General features: G+C 45.3%; 1 protein-coding gene across 9 annotated transcripts in view; it reads left to right on the top strand.

Annotated features, from left to right (window-relative positions):
- LOC306746644 (transcription factor COE3) overlaps nucleotides 1-13,803 on the top strand; it is a gene marked incomplete at its 3' end in the record, with an annotated part of 65,597 nt that overhangs the window by 38,399 nt on the left and 13,395 nt on the right. For 3 of the 9 annotated variants that reach the window (XM_079229586.1, XM_079229584.1, XM_079229583.1), the window contains exons 7-10: nucleotides 1,190-1,271; nucleotides 3,344-3,485; nucleotides 8,116-8,246; nucleotides 8,407-8,533. In XM_079229586.1, the coding sequence (XP_079085712.1) occupies nucleotides 1,190-1,271; nucleotides 3,344-3,485; nucleotides 8,116-8,246; nucleotides 8,407-8,533 (482 nt within the window). Of the gene's footprint in view, nucleotides 1-1,189; nucleotides 1,272-3,343; nucleotides 3,486-8,112; nucleotides 8,247-8,406; nucleotides 8,534-13,803 lie in introns of all 9 variants that reach the window. The other 6 variants (XM_079229589.1, XM_079229588.1, XM_079229587.1 and 3 more) reach the window with 3 other exon arrangements.

Genomic DNA, 13,803 nt, shown 5'->3' with positions numbered 1-13,803 from the left:
ACACTTCTAAATGACCAGTGCATGTGTTAATGTGGCCAGGGTTAGAAGGGTCATTTCAGACTCTGATTTATGGCCTGGCCAGGATCCCAGTGGGTGAACGAGAAGTCTTAAGTGTTGTGAAAGCGTCCTCACAGGCCACACAAGCCACTGTATTTAGTGGAATGAAATGGCCATGCAATCTATGGTGCAATCTATGGTAATCCAATGAGCCGCTGTGATTCTGTGAGCCACGGTAGTATTACAATGGGAACCACAATATTGCATATAGCAATGCAAGTACGATGTGATGAAAAATAAATATCTCCGTGTGGTATTCATAATGAATTGGAGAAAGCAAAGGCACAATCAGTCATGATTCTTTGGGGAGAATTTACAAAAACAAGTCAATTTCATTGTTTATTCTGTGTGGTTGTGTAAAAATCTACACAATAGGCTACGTCTGAGACATTCTTTATTATTGGCCCTTTCTCTTTTTTTTTTTAACTATTCTGCGTCTGAGAGGCCACATCTGATATACAGCTCTCAACACGAAGCTTCATCAATATATTTTGCGACACCTGAGAGGAGGAGAGGAAGGCAGCGTACAAACTAACCAAGCCCAGATCTCACTCAGACGTGACATTTGTTCAGAGACGATTAGCCAGGTTGTAATTTGTGGCATAATTGCCTCACCCACCCACAAGTGCATGGGTGTGTGTATGCGTTGTGTCTCTGTGTGTGTGTGTGTGCGTGGCATACGGTGGTCCCAAGAGTGTCCGCCTAATTGCCTGACAGGACTATAAGTTTTGTGGCGCGCTCCCACCTTGTTAGGTCCTTTATCCCTGATGCTCTTCAAACAAGACCTGGTCACAGGTGGGCCTCATTTGCTTCCCTATTGAACAGGAGTACTTTAATTGCACAGGGGGTGTCCTGGGATTAAAGAGGTGGGTGGAATATCAAGTGACTTCCTGTATGTTAGTGGCAGATGGGCGTTGGGAAAGACCCATGAACTCAGGTGAGCGGATGAGATGAGAAAGAGACGGATGCTCTTGATTTTGAGAGAATGAAATGCTGCGACTTCCCCGTCCAAAGTGGTGCAATGTCATGTTTGTTTCTGATGAACGGGAGCGTCTAAATAATCCTTCGACAGCTTTGTTATTTAAAAAGGTGGAATTAATTGTTTTTTCTTCTGTTTTGTGCTCTCTTTCAGATTCTTCCTCAAGTTCTTCCTCAAGTGCAATCAGAACTGTCTGAAGAATGCAGGGAATCCCAGAGACATGCGCAGATTCCAGGTGACTGAAGTCTCACACAGATTCCCCACACCACCCTGTCTGTCTCTCTCTTTGCAGACACACAGGTGTACAAACTCGCAACCGCACTACATTAAGTCGCATCGACACACATATGAAAACAATTGTAATATTTGCACGAGACAAAACCCAGAACGAGAGAGATGTTGTGTCATGTGTGCTTTAGACAGATTATTTATTAGGGAATAGCATCTGACACAAATAAGGATATAGGATTTTAGAGTGCCATCAATCGTCTTCCTGACAGTTTTCTGAGCCTTAGCGCAGAGGGGAGGACGATCCAACCACATGTAACAACAGTGTTAACTCAGGATCTGTCTGGCAGCGGAAACGCATACCTTCTTATACACACATATGGGAAAGCGTGCAGAAACACACACACACACACACACACACAGACACACACACACACACACACACACACACATATGGATGGATGCCTGTGTGAGCCAGAAGTGCATACATTTGCTTTCTCTACACCCCTCTCTCATTCTAACCCACATATGCATATACTTAAACTCACACATATGCAGTTCACTGTATAGCCAATAAAAACCATCTTAAGCCATCTGTAAACCATCATTATTGGGGGCTGACAAAATGCTGCGATTTACACGAAAAGGACATGACCGTTGAACACTTTTACTGCTTCTTTAACCCTCTCGCTTCTAATGTATCAAGTCGTCTTTTCTCGAAATGAATGCCCCCCCCATGATCCATGTGTCCGACCGTCCATCCTACCCAGACACTTTCACCACAAGTAGCCCACTAGGTCAAGGTGAGAGAGTGAGGGTTTAATGTGATTTGTCCTCTTAGGATAGTGACAAACTACAGGTGGGCATTCATCACTGACAGCCCTGTTCTGTGATAGACACACAAGTCAGCATCCTCCAGGAGGAAACCTAGACATGAAACAGACAAGACAGGGTGTCCCCTCCTGATGTCACCACCATCAGACCTCCCCTGCCTTCTCAAATCTTCCCTCAGGGTGAATGTGGACTGATGCATGACAGCCACCAAGGGCTTTCACCTCTCACTCTCGTGTGTCAAAAGGAATGCCAGAAGTTTTTTTTCTTTTTTTTGTGGTGAAACTAAAACATGAACATTAAGTTTAAAATAACAAGATTTTTTTTTTGCTGATGATCATCCCTCGTCTTCAGTATGCCATTTCCCCCTAATAGATTTCCCAGATGCTCCACCGTAGGTGTTTCTCTGGCCAAAGTTGTGTATTCTGCATGCCTTCCACTCCACTTATTACCCCCAAAAACCAGCTGGAGGCCAGAGAGGGCCCAATCCATCATCCTCAGCTTGGCCCAGCTCTGAACCTGCACACAAGAATGGAGCTCTTTCACTTCCCCTTCTCCCCCTTGCAGCCCCCAACCCTCCCAAACCAACCCAAAAAAAAGCGCCCCCCTAAATTCCACTGCTACACCGAGGTCACTTACCGGCGAAGCAAACCTGAGAGGGGCTCTCTGTTTCCGGCTCAGAAACACTTTGGCCATTCACATGCGGCTCAATGTTTGGAGATGTGGTAGCCAAAAAACAACAACAAAAATAAGCATTATGAAATAGGGAGTGCGGCTTGGAATCCGATCCTAGTAAAATGTTTTTTGAGTGATGGGATGGAGCATGGTTCAGTTGCTAATGACTCCAGTAAAAATTTAAAAGGGAGGCCTTCCATCCTCAAATAGATGGACAAGCTGATCAATAATTCTGAGCTTGTGCTATGATGACAGTAAACGGAAATGGTATTTTAGTGATTGAAAAGTCAATTAGCTGTACACAAATGCAAGACAGTAAAAAGCTAAAACAAAATGGCTGAGAAGCCGGGGAACTGTAATGTGATACGTCCAAAGCGAACAACCGCTCCTAGAGGTTTGACAATAGCAATCAATAGCACACAGGCATGTACCTGGACTCAGCTGAGTTTCTAAAGCATTCATGTATCCCCTGTACCCCACACCATTAACGAGTCTGCACAACTATATTTCTCTGTCTTCATCTTTATCTCACAATGTATTAAATTGCATGTTTCCCCTTCACTTCTGCTGCAGGTTGTCGTATCGACGACCGTCAATGTGGACGGCCATGTCCTGGCTGTTTCTGACAACATGTTCGTACACAACAACTCCAAGCACGGGCGAAGGGCTCGCAGACTTGACCCTTCAGAAGGTACGCCTCCTTATTTGGAGAATGGTAGGCATGCATTTTACATCCTATAATTTTCTATTTTCTTTTAGACATCCACTCATTTCACTAATCACAGACATAGTTTCTTTTGAGTCCCTTAGAATGTTTGTATTCCTCCATAACTTGAATTTTAACTTTTGAAGTTGCTTTGTGTCTCCATCATACCTATTGCTATGCCTTGACTGGAAATAGTGTGCATTACTCTGTGTATTTATCACGTCGATATCACTGATAATAAGGACAATACTCAGGCTAATTCACGGTTTTTACATGTTATACTACTTCCAGTCTCCTAATGCGCCTACATTTGTCCTAAAAGCCCTTTGTGAAACATGATCAAATTGCTTAAGAATTTGGCTGTGAGGTCAATTTCCTGTCATTGGGTTCTGCAGATTTAGCTGAGAGTGAGCTGAAACAGGGGGAGGAAAGAGAAAGAGAGAAAGGAGGGGGGAGGGAAGAGGGGGGGTGGGGTTGACGGTGTGTGTGTGTGTGTGTGTGTGTGTGTGTGTGTGTTAGGGAGGGGGGTGTGGGGGGCTATGAGAAAAACAGAACTTACTGTTTTTCTTCCAACTGATTCCATATGATAGACTGATTGCCTGCTCAGCCAAAAGAGAGAAAAGAAGGAGCACCAAACCATGGGAAATCCAAAAAGTGAAATGCACTAAACATAACCTTATGACCCTCATGGCCTCCACTCACAGATGGTAGCACATGCAGCTGAAAGATTGTGAGAGAGAAAAAAGGAGAGAACTGACTTGGGCCAATTGTGCAAATTGCTTATCTTCAGATTTCAAGAGCCAATTATGGCTGGGCAAACAGTTTATATACACCACTGACTAAAACAAGCTTCTCTACACATTAATGGGCATTAATGGTTCTATCACCAAAAGCAAATGTAATGTTTAATACAACAACGACTAATAAAAAAAAAGTAGACAATTAATATATCTCAGTGCTCTCTAGTCCTAGTGGGGGAAAAAGCTAATCTATTTGTTTTTGTCTTTATTAATGACTCCTCTACTGGAGAACAAAATCAAATAATTAAAGTCCTGCCCGGAGCACCAAAGTCATTATGTTCGCTGACGTTCTGTTTGTGTGTTTCACGTTTATGACACGATAGGTGTGGATCTCCTAGCAACCAGTTTCTTAATGAGGGGAGCAATTAAAGAGGTTGAGCCCTCGCCTCCATGTTCCCCCTCTCCCATGGGATCTCGTGTGTTTCGTGTGTCTATGTGTGTATGTGTGTGTGTGTGTGTGTGTGTGCGCCTGTGTTCTTTACAGGTTACCCCAACCCATCCCTTTCTTCCTCTCTTCACCACACTCTTCAAAGCAGCAGAGTGACGCCCTGTAAAGAAGCTATTGTCAACCGCCCAGTTGAACACGTCTTTGTCTAATAACTTTAATACACCTTCCCTCTGCATATACGCGTGTGCTCTCACAAGTTGAGATCTTTTTTTCTTTTCTTCTTTCTTTATCCCTCCAAGACTCAGCTCCATAACAAACTAATTTAACATGCATCAACAAGAATTGCTGGCTTTGTTTGAGTCACCTTTAACAAACAGAGACGTGAGAAAAGGAGGAGCAGTCATAAAATATAATTCCAGCCATGTCCTCACAGTGCTCTGACAACTAGCAGGCAGACAGCGTGCTTTAAATTAGCAACACATTCTTCCTCTGGAGTTCACTGGGCGAGAAGCTTTAGATATGTGCCTGCCCGTCTGCCCGTCTGCCCGTCTGCCTGCCTGGCTGACTGCCTGTGTGGCTGAAACAGAGGCATCCTTTCCTCTCAGCCCACACTGCACTTGCACCGACTTGCTCACATGGATCAAGAGGTGCTGCCCCCTATTGGCGCAGAGACGGGATAGCCCGTGATCTGACAGACTGAATATCACCATGTGACATTTTTGTTCACTTGTGTGTACTGTCGCACAACAAGCATATTATGCATTCAGACACGGATGTGCTTTGTGGCTGCCTGTCACTCAAACATGTATAGATTCAGCCTCAAAGGTGCATAAACACGCTCACAAATAGCCGAGTCGTTCACACACACGGCATCACCCCCCACGTATGAAAACACACGCGAACGGCACAGCACCGACACACACAGACTCTTTCTCTCACTGACACACACACACGTTCCTTAGCTCAGTTCCACCATTATAGAGCCCCAGACAATATAGGAGACTCAGCATAGAGCCTGCAGCGCCTGCCTCATTTGCATGCCAAGTGGCTGTAATGCTGTTAGGGTTTATGCAATAAAGACAAGTGAATCCAGACTGCTGGGCCTAAGAGGAAGAAAGAGAGGGAGAAAAGAAGGCAGGGAGGGGGAAAGGAGAGAAGGAAAGGAGAAAGTGAAAGAGAGAGTATGAGAGTGTGTGTGAGGGAGGGAGAGAGAGAGAGAGAGAGAGAGAGAGAGAGAGAGAGAGAGAGAGAGAGAGAGAGAGAGAGAGTCAAAGGGAACAGATGGCCCAGGGAGAGGTAAAAGGTATAATCCCATCAGCTGCACTATCAACCGACCATCTGGACATCCCACAGCACAATTACAACACATTTCAGCAGGCAGAACAAAGGACGGCTTCGCAGGGCCACATCAGACCTGTTTGAGTGTCACAATACTAGAGCTGAGACCTCCTCTGCTCAGATCTCGGATCAGTTTTGACGTTCTCTACGGCTAACCCTAACCACTGAGGGAAAAGATTAGGACGGATCACAGATCGGCAGCCTGAGGTCGTTTCACAGCAAAGTGGATCTTAATATAAATTCACGCACACATACAAAATGGATAGGGGAACAATTCAGCATCAGAAAAACCCCAAACAAGCTATGACATATTAATTGAAATTGAGTGAATTTTCCTCTACTGTAGTGGACAATTTGTAAAGACTTAGTGATGCAACATTCAGACCGGCAAGCTGGCTCTTTGCATCCTCATCCGTCCACTCCTCTTGATGCCTATCATCTGCTGAGGGGGCATTGTGCGTGTCTGTCATCAGATCGCCTGCGCTGACTGTGTAATCCACTTCGCCACGGTCCCCATTCAGCACATGCTCCCCTCTCTGTCTGTGCATTGAGACATATGCAAATTTTTAGGCAGAAGGGTGGACGGCTTAGGGCCTCAGTCGCTGCCTCTCCATGGGTCCTTCTGTGTGTGGGAGGGGGCACTGGGATTTCTGAGGTTGCGCGTCTGTGTGAGTGCGTGCATGTCGTAGGTTTCAGGCTGCAGCTGCCCCCCAACCGTCACCGTCACCATCAGGCCGGTTTTTTGCTGCTGCCTCCTCCTCCCTGACCCGCCCCCCCTCCCTCTCTCATCCCCAAAGTCAATTTGTTTACAGTAATTTTGAAGGGTGAATTATTTGCTGTAATCGTCCGCACTGATGAAGGTCAGGCCCTTAGAGGGGGGCCAGCATGCCCATAGAGGGTTGGTCCTCTTTCAGACGCTCCGCTTCGCAATTAAGGAAAGCAAATGTCACTCCTCCAGGCCTCACAAATGAAAATCTGTACGAGGTGATTAGCATGAAGTCAACAGCGCCTGTTAAAGTCAGATTCCCTGTAGTACCAATGTGTGTGTGTGCACTTTATGGGCAGGGAGAGAGAGCAAACATGACCTGAACAGACCCAACAGCAAGGCAAACAAAGGGAGATGTCTTGTCGGAGGTGATCCATACAACAATGGCCGACTGTGATTTACTTACTGGATGGAAAGGATAATAGAGGTTTAGAACCGAGCTTGTAAAGAAAAAAAGGAACTTGGTGAAATAGTTGCTCACATTTTGAAGACTAGGAAAAACATGCACAATTCATAGTGTATTAAAAGATATTGATGGAAATAGATTAAATTTGATATTGCTATTTTATGGTTAGCTGTCATGCTATTTCTGTTGTAAACACGGTGTTGTGCTCAGCACCATATTAAGGTAATGCATCAAATGACAGTGGATGTGAGGCACCAGATCACTCAAATTAGATTATAATAGCAACCCAGACTGTTGATGAATGGCAGAGCTACGTCGCAGAAGTCATGCCAGATGAAAAGCATTGTAATAAACAATATGAAATGGATTGAATCGATCACGAAGAGAGAAAAAAAAAAAAACACAATCTGAATAATTCACGAGTGCATTTCACGTTATGAAACCTGAAACTACACTCAGTGTGCGTGCATTGTGCTGCATATGCAGGACAAAGGTAATGAAATAATATGAACCAGCAAAGCTTTAGGTTGTCATTTCCACTTTAACAGCCCGTATCCTTGACTCATTTAAGATGTGTTCAACTTTGAAATTTTACTGTACATGCGGGTGCATGCTTAATCAATTCTGATAGCTGCATTTGCCCTGACACATAATTTGCTCCATCAAATCATTTTCCGTGCGAGCCCGGCGTTTAGCCTTTGTGAAGTGGACCATTTGAAGGGTCTGCTTAACTACACCACTCCAGCGCGCTGATAAATGATTTTGATTCTCATGCCTTAAAGGACAAATCCATCATTTTTTTCTTTCCAGGGGCAATTTCCATGATATGTCTTTGTGAGAGAGACATGGAGGTGACGCAGTAATGTGTCTGCATGGAAAGAGACATGGTGTCCAAGCTCAGGTGCTGAATTTGCTTTTTTCTCTTTGTCTTGGATAAGCAGCCACCCCGTGCATCAAAGCTATCAGCCCGAGTGAGGGATGGACCACTGGAGGAGCCACCGTCATCATCATAGGGGACAACTTCTTCGACGGCCTACAAGTCGTGTTCGGCACCATGCTCGTATGGAGTGAGGTATGATGTCACGTTTTTTGTGGAATTGTAGATTTGAATAAGATTCAGTCATAGTGTTAGAAATTCTGCTATTTGTATTTAACCTTCTAGCCAATAGCATTAACAATACAGACTATCATTGTTGTCTCATTATTTCTTTTTCTTTTCCTCTGTAATGCAGCTGATAACTCCACACGCCATCCGTGTCCAGACTCCACCTCGGCACATCCCTGGAGTTGTAGAAGTCACGCTGTCCTACAAGTCCAAGCAGTTCTGCAAAGGTGCCCCTGGGAGATTTGTCTATACTGGTGAGTCAAAACTGCCTCTTCCTCCCACCCCTCCCTCTCCTCCCTCTGTCTAGATGGAGCCCCAGGTCCAGGCACTAATAATGAACTAACCAGAGCCCTGCTTGCTGAATGTTAAAAGTGTGAGATCTGCACTGCTAGGGAAAAGGTGTTTCGTGGAGGGGCTCCTACAAGTGCAACTCGATCCCCCTCTGACCTGTCGTCATACAACGGCGCTGCCAAGCTCTGTTAAACTCAAGCTGTCAGGATATCTCATTCTGCCAATTCTCTTTATCTGTCCTGTTGCGAGACAGATAATGCTTTCTGCTAATTTGCTGATTTTGTAAAGCAAAATGTGGTCTCATTTTTTATGAATCAGATTAGAGAAGCAGGATCCAGGTTAAGTGCATGAGCGAGTCAGAAGTTATTCTCATGTGCGTTCAATATGAATTCATGGCAGGGGAAGTGTGCAAAGAGACAAGAGACGTGCGAGAAGGGGTGTGTGTGTCACACTATAAGGAAGGGATCTGATTATCTTGGCTAACAGAGGGAAGTGGTGGTCTTATCTGTCATCATTGGTGAGGAGACAGAGGTTGCGGGGGTCAGAGCCTGTCTGACCTGGAAGCCTCGGTCTGTTCTAACTCTGATGGGCAGAATGAAACGGGGGCGCGTACAAGGCAGTCTCACTTCCCCCAGCAATCCCAGGCCTCCAGCACAGCCCTGGCCTTGAGCGCAGCAGAATTGCAAAGTGTGGGCCTGGAACCCTCCCCGCACCCTCCCCATCGGAAACCCCCATCCAGACCCCTCCATCCCGGGGCAGCTGTTTCTCATCAAGCCCCCCCACCCCCCCGCCCCCGCCCCTCTTGCTCCCCAAACCACCGCTACCACCACCCCCAGCCATCCGTCCCCTTCTCCTCCAACCGTGCAGTCTGGCCCAGCTCTCCTGCATTTAACCTCCCTGGCAGGAGCGGAGCAGAGGCCAACAAGGCACCAGGATAATGAAACAGGAGTGTAGTGTGGCTGCGTAAGTGTATGTGCGTCTGTTTGTGTGAGACTGTGAGAGCGAGCGAGAGGGAAAAAAGTGTGTGTGTGTGTGTGTGTGTGTGTGCGCGAGCGTGTGTCTGTGAGTACATGTGTTACCGCACAGCACAGAGAAGGTGTATAAGTTAAGACATTAATGGCTTCTATAGCACCCTGGTGAAAGTACCAGGTCCCTTAAGAACAGACCCCATTAGTCACAGAGGCTAAGCGGATTGGGATGATTACCATCAGGTTTTACTGGGGAAACGTGTCCCCTTCTCTCTATCTTTGTTGATTTTTAAACCCCCCCCTAACCCATTCTTCTTCCCTGTCTTCGCTGGGTTCCTACTCACTTCCAGTTAGTATGAAGATACAATTACCCCTGGAGGCAACGGTGGTACAATTGATTAGTGTGCTGAATTAAAAGAGAAAGTCACGAATAGACAGGTCCGGCTCCTCCGCTCTGCTATTCCCTGTGTGGCTCACCCTGATTGTACAAGGGTTGACGCTTGAGAGAATGAAACCGTGAAAGAGAGCAGAACGCATAACGCCACAATTAGGTCCCACTGATTCCATATGTACAGTAATTGCGAGGTGAAAGGATGTTAGCTACTTCTTTCCGACAGTAAAATGAGAATGGGCTGATGCATTGAGCGCAAGAGAGTGGATCATGTATTTAAGAGCGAAAAAGCTTATTTCAAACCATAGCTTTTCTTTCTGTGTTACTGCACTACACGAGCAAATAGGTTTGAAATGACCTGCAGTTACAATAGCAAATTACTTGGAACTGAAATGGGCATGTAGTGACACACAGTGCCATCTAAAAAGGCGCATAATGTTCCGGTGTCATATTGAAGAGCAACATGTGAATATCAAAGGTGCACAAAACATAAGGCTTCAAGCCTGACTTGAGAGCACGGCTTGAGAGGAGTTCCTTTTTTTTCGACCTTTTTTTTTTTTCATGTTGACTCTTCTTGCACCACCAGCCTAATTGTGGAGATTTAACTCGCTCAATTTAAGAAATTATCACAAATTACCAAGAGTCAACACAGAGGAGACTGCAGCCAATTCGAACAGCAGAGGGACGCGTCCTCACTCGGGTTAGCACCCTGGAACGGCTCCAAAACTCACAATCCATTCTCAGAAAGAGAGCACCCTGTAATGTATGTCAAATAATCCTGTTGGCATTGACTATTGAATGTTTAAAACACTAATGAGACAAACAGACATACTATATACAACTTTAGTAGGCTGCAGTTTACTGACTGCTTCTGTACTGGTATTGGCACACTTTTAAAAGGAAAGACATGCCAGCTATTTTTTGCGATATCTCAGTCTACACCTTTTACCTTCTAACAACATGTTGTCCCTTGGAGATTGCCAGCGTGTCCTCTGTTTAATCCATGTATTGGTTATTCGTTGGTTCAACTGTCTGCAAGGTTGTAGAAAATCAAGAGGAGAAACTGCTGGCTGTACCTAAGGTCAATACTTTATTATACTTTACACTATATTAAGCACTGCACTACAACAGTGCATGCTGGTTTGATTAGATGACTTTTTTTCTGTTTTTTAAGTATCAATTTTCAGCCTCATTTGCAGCATCTTTAACCTTTTTACTGCATTGTTACAGTGCTATATGAAAGAGTAAATCATAAATAAAAACTTTGACCGCACAATTCATCCAATTTAAGCTCCTAATTGCATCAGAGCTTTTGGTTTTCTATCTTGGCCAAGTTTCCATGAGAGCTCCCCTCCAGGGGCAACGATGCAGGCCCTTGGTAATATGGTTCTGCAAGCAGTCCTAACACACTCAGACACTATTTATCCTAATCAGTGACATCCACATAACCAGGATTGCTTAAAATGAACCCCTTCCGCGCCCCAGAAAACGCACATTTACCGGGACCCCATTTGTCATGGCTAAATTGAGGGTCAGTAAACTTCGCCTGTATCCTCCAGTGGGGATCCAGGACATGCATCATAACGTTAGGAGAGAATGATTGGCGAAGGCGAGCTGTCACACATTTGTCAGGGGGAAGGGAACATTATTTGCTAATTTCCCAAGCTAGGCACTGACAGGGTGCTTCGTCTTCAGACCTTTGGTGACCAGCATGGCTTCCAAGCTATTAGTACAAGTCAAGTGTTTTTTTTTTCTTTTCTTTTTTTCCCTCACTGTAAAGCAGCCGTAATAGGAGCCACTCGTTCGACCTCACACGATAGCAGCATACTGGGTGAAGGATTTTGGATGGAGTAGATGCCCCATACAGTGAGCTACTCTTGCCAGGCCTTAGTTGAGGCCAGACAGCCTTGAGGGCTGATGGATCACAAACTTTCCTCGTCAAGGTGACGCTATCGACTCCACTGCACCAAAATCTGACAAAATGGGTATGAGGCAGTCATTCATCAACATAAGGACAAAGGGGTCATGTGTGCTTCACTCAATACTGGTGGAGATCAAGAAATGTCAGCCCTGTAAGGGATGGAAAAGGAAGATGCTCATTGTGCAGGAGTAAGGTCTCTTTTTAGTTAAGCTTCAACTGCAATTTCTCACTTCATGAATGTCAAAAAAATATCTTAATTTCTACGTCTTTACATGCATGTCTGCCCAAATGAAACTGGCAGCAAATTGGTAGTATATCCAAGTAGTGATATCCAGCTTTTTCCAAATTAAACTCACGTCCTGCTCCACTCTCAGAAAGAGGGACACAACTGTTGTGTAGCCTTCGTCTCCTCTCCCTTCAAAAATGAAATAAACAAACACAGACGTCTTTATCGGAGCACATCAGATAGGGCCTTGTGCTGTTCGGCCAGTGAATCGGGCCGATCCTTACGTCTCCTCTACGCCCTTCTGTCACTTTGAAGTTCTAGACTCAGAGGCTGATCAGATGGAGCGCTTCCTTTTCATTTCCTGTCCAGCAGGGTTGGGTTTGGTACTCGATTGGTTGCTGGTCAGTGACGGGGTGTGGCCTACAGCAAAGATATGCTATAATCTAAGTAATTCACAGAGGTATGTAAACAGATCGGCTTTAGAGGAGGACCCGCAAACACGCACCAAATGCTTCATACAAACATTGTGTGCTTAAAGTATCTAAATCTCCTACACAGAACTTCGGATTTGAGACTCTTTGAAATTCATCTGCAGATTCATTTTTTTTGGTAAAGTCACGCTGCAGTGCGAACTGCTGCAAGTAAGGATGAAATAGGCATTTATAAATGTCATCGCCACAGTTGAGTGGGTTGTAACCAGTTGGCACAACAGTTTTAGCATGTGTCAGAGCATGTTATCCACTCGCCATATCCCCATACCTGCCTGTCTCATTACAACTCTGGTATTTAGCACCAGCTCCACAGGAGTGGAGCAGACACTCGTTGCCAAGTTAGATGGGCTTGGTTTGAAGGCCTTGTGAGCTTGTGTGGAGCGCGACAAGGTTCCACGGAGGAAGGTCCTTGTGTCCAATTAGAGGGCTGACGTGACACGTGCTCGCACTCCCCCACTGTCAGGCAGCTTGTCAGGTAGGCTTTGAGAAGCACACTGTGGCATTATTCCACAGCGTGTTATCAGCAAGTGACCTGTGAAATCCAGCTCCGGGAAATTGATTGAAATAAGCACTTGCAGTTGAGCATGTATTTTCCTCCATTACACCTCTCCGTGAAATGTATTGTGGGTATCTTTCAAGAGAAAAATGAAAGTATGGCCGTGTGTTTTTTTCTCTCTCAGTAAGGATGGTATTCATTGATTTAATTTTAATTGGACCCACTTTTTGTCCCACAGTATCGTTAGAGGTCTGTTTTGTAATGGCTCTTAAAATGGATTGTCCTCAGTAAGTCACAGCATTAGTCCTTTGCCACAGGAAAGACAGACAGAGGAGGCGGGGAGGGGGGCTCTTGATAGACGAGGATCTTTCCCCTCCTCCTCATTTCTCTACCTCCTCTTCTTGCCCCATTTTCAGTACGATCCACACCCAACGGGCATTAAAAGTACTCCACAAACCCCTCCTCCTCCGCTGCCGCCTTTTGATTGAAATTCATCGGCAAGTTTATTGAGAAATGAATGAGGGAGGCAGCACGGTATTGACTTTGAGAGGAAAACACAACTCATCTTGAATGAGGGGGAAAACGCGGCCGTAATTTAGCCACCATCGATCTGTGCCCCGTCCATGTATTGATCTTCATTTTACAATATTAATTTGCGCTTGCAATCAGCTGTGAAGGGAACCCATTTGATTTCTGTTGGCCGGTAATGTGTTAAAGTCTGCCGACGTCCTTAGAGAAGT

Source organism: Taurulus bubalis (assembly GCF_910589615.1).
Source record: "Taurulus bubalis genome assembly, chromosome: 14".
In the NCBI taxonomy this organism is placed as follows: Eukaryota; Metazoa; Chordata; class Actinopteri; order Perciformes; family Cottidae; genus Taurulus; species Taurulus bubalis.
Note: the sequence above shows the minus strand (reverse complement) of the source record. Positions and strands in the feature narration are given on the sequence as shown.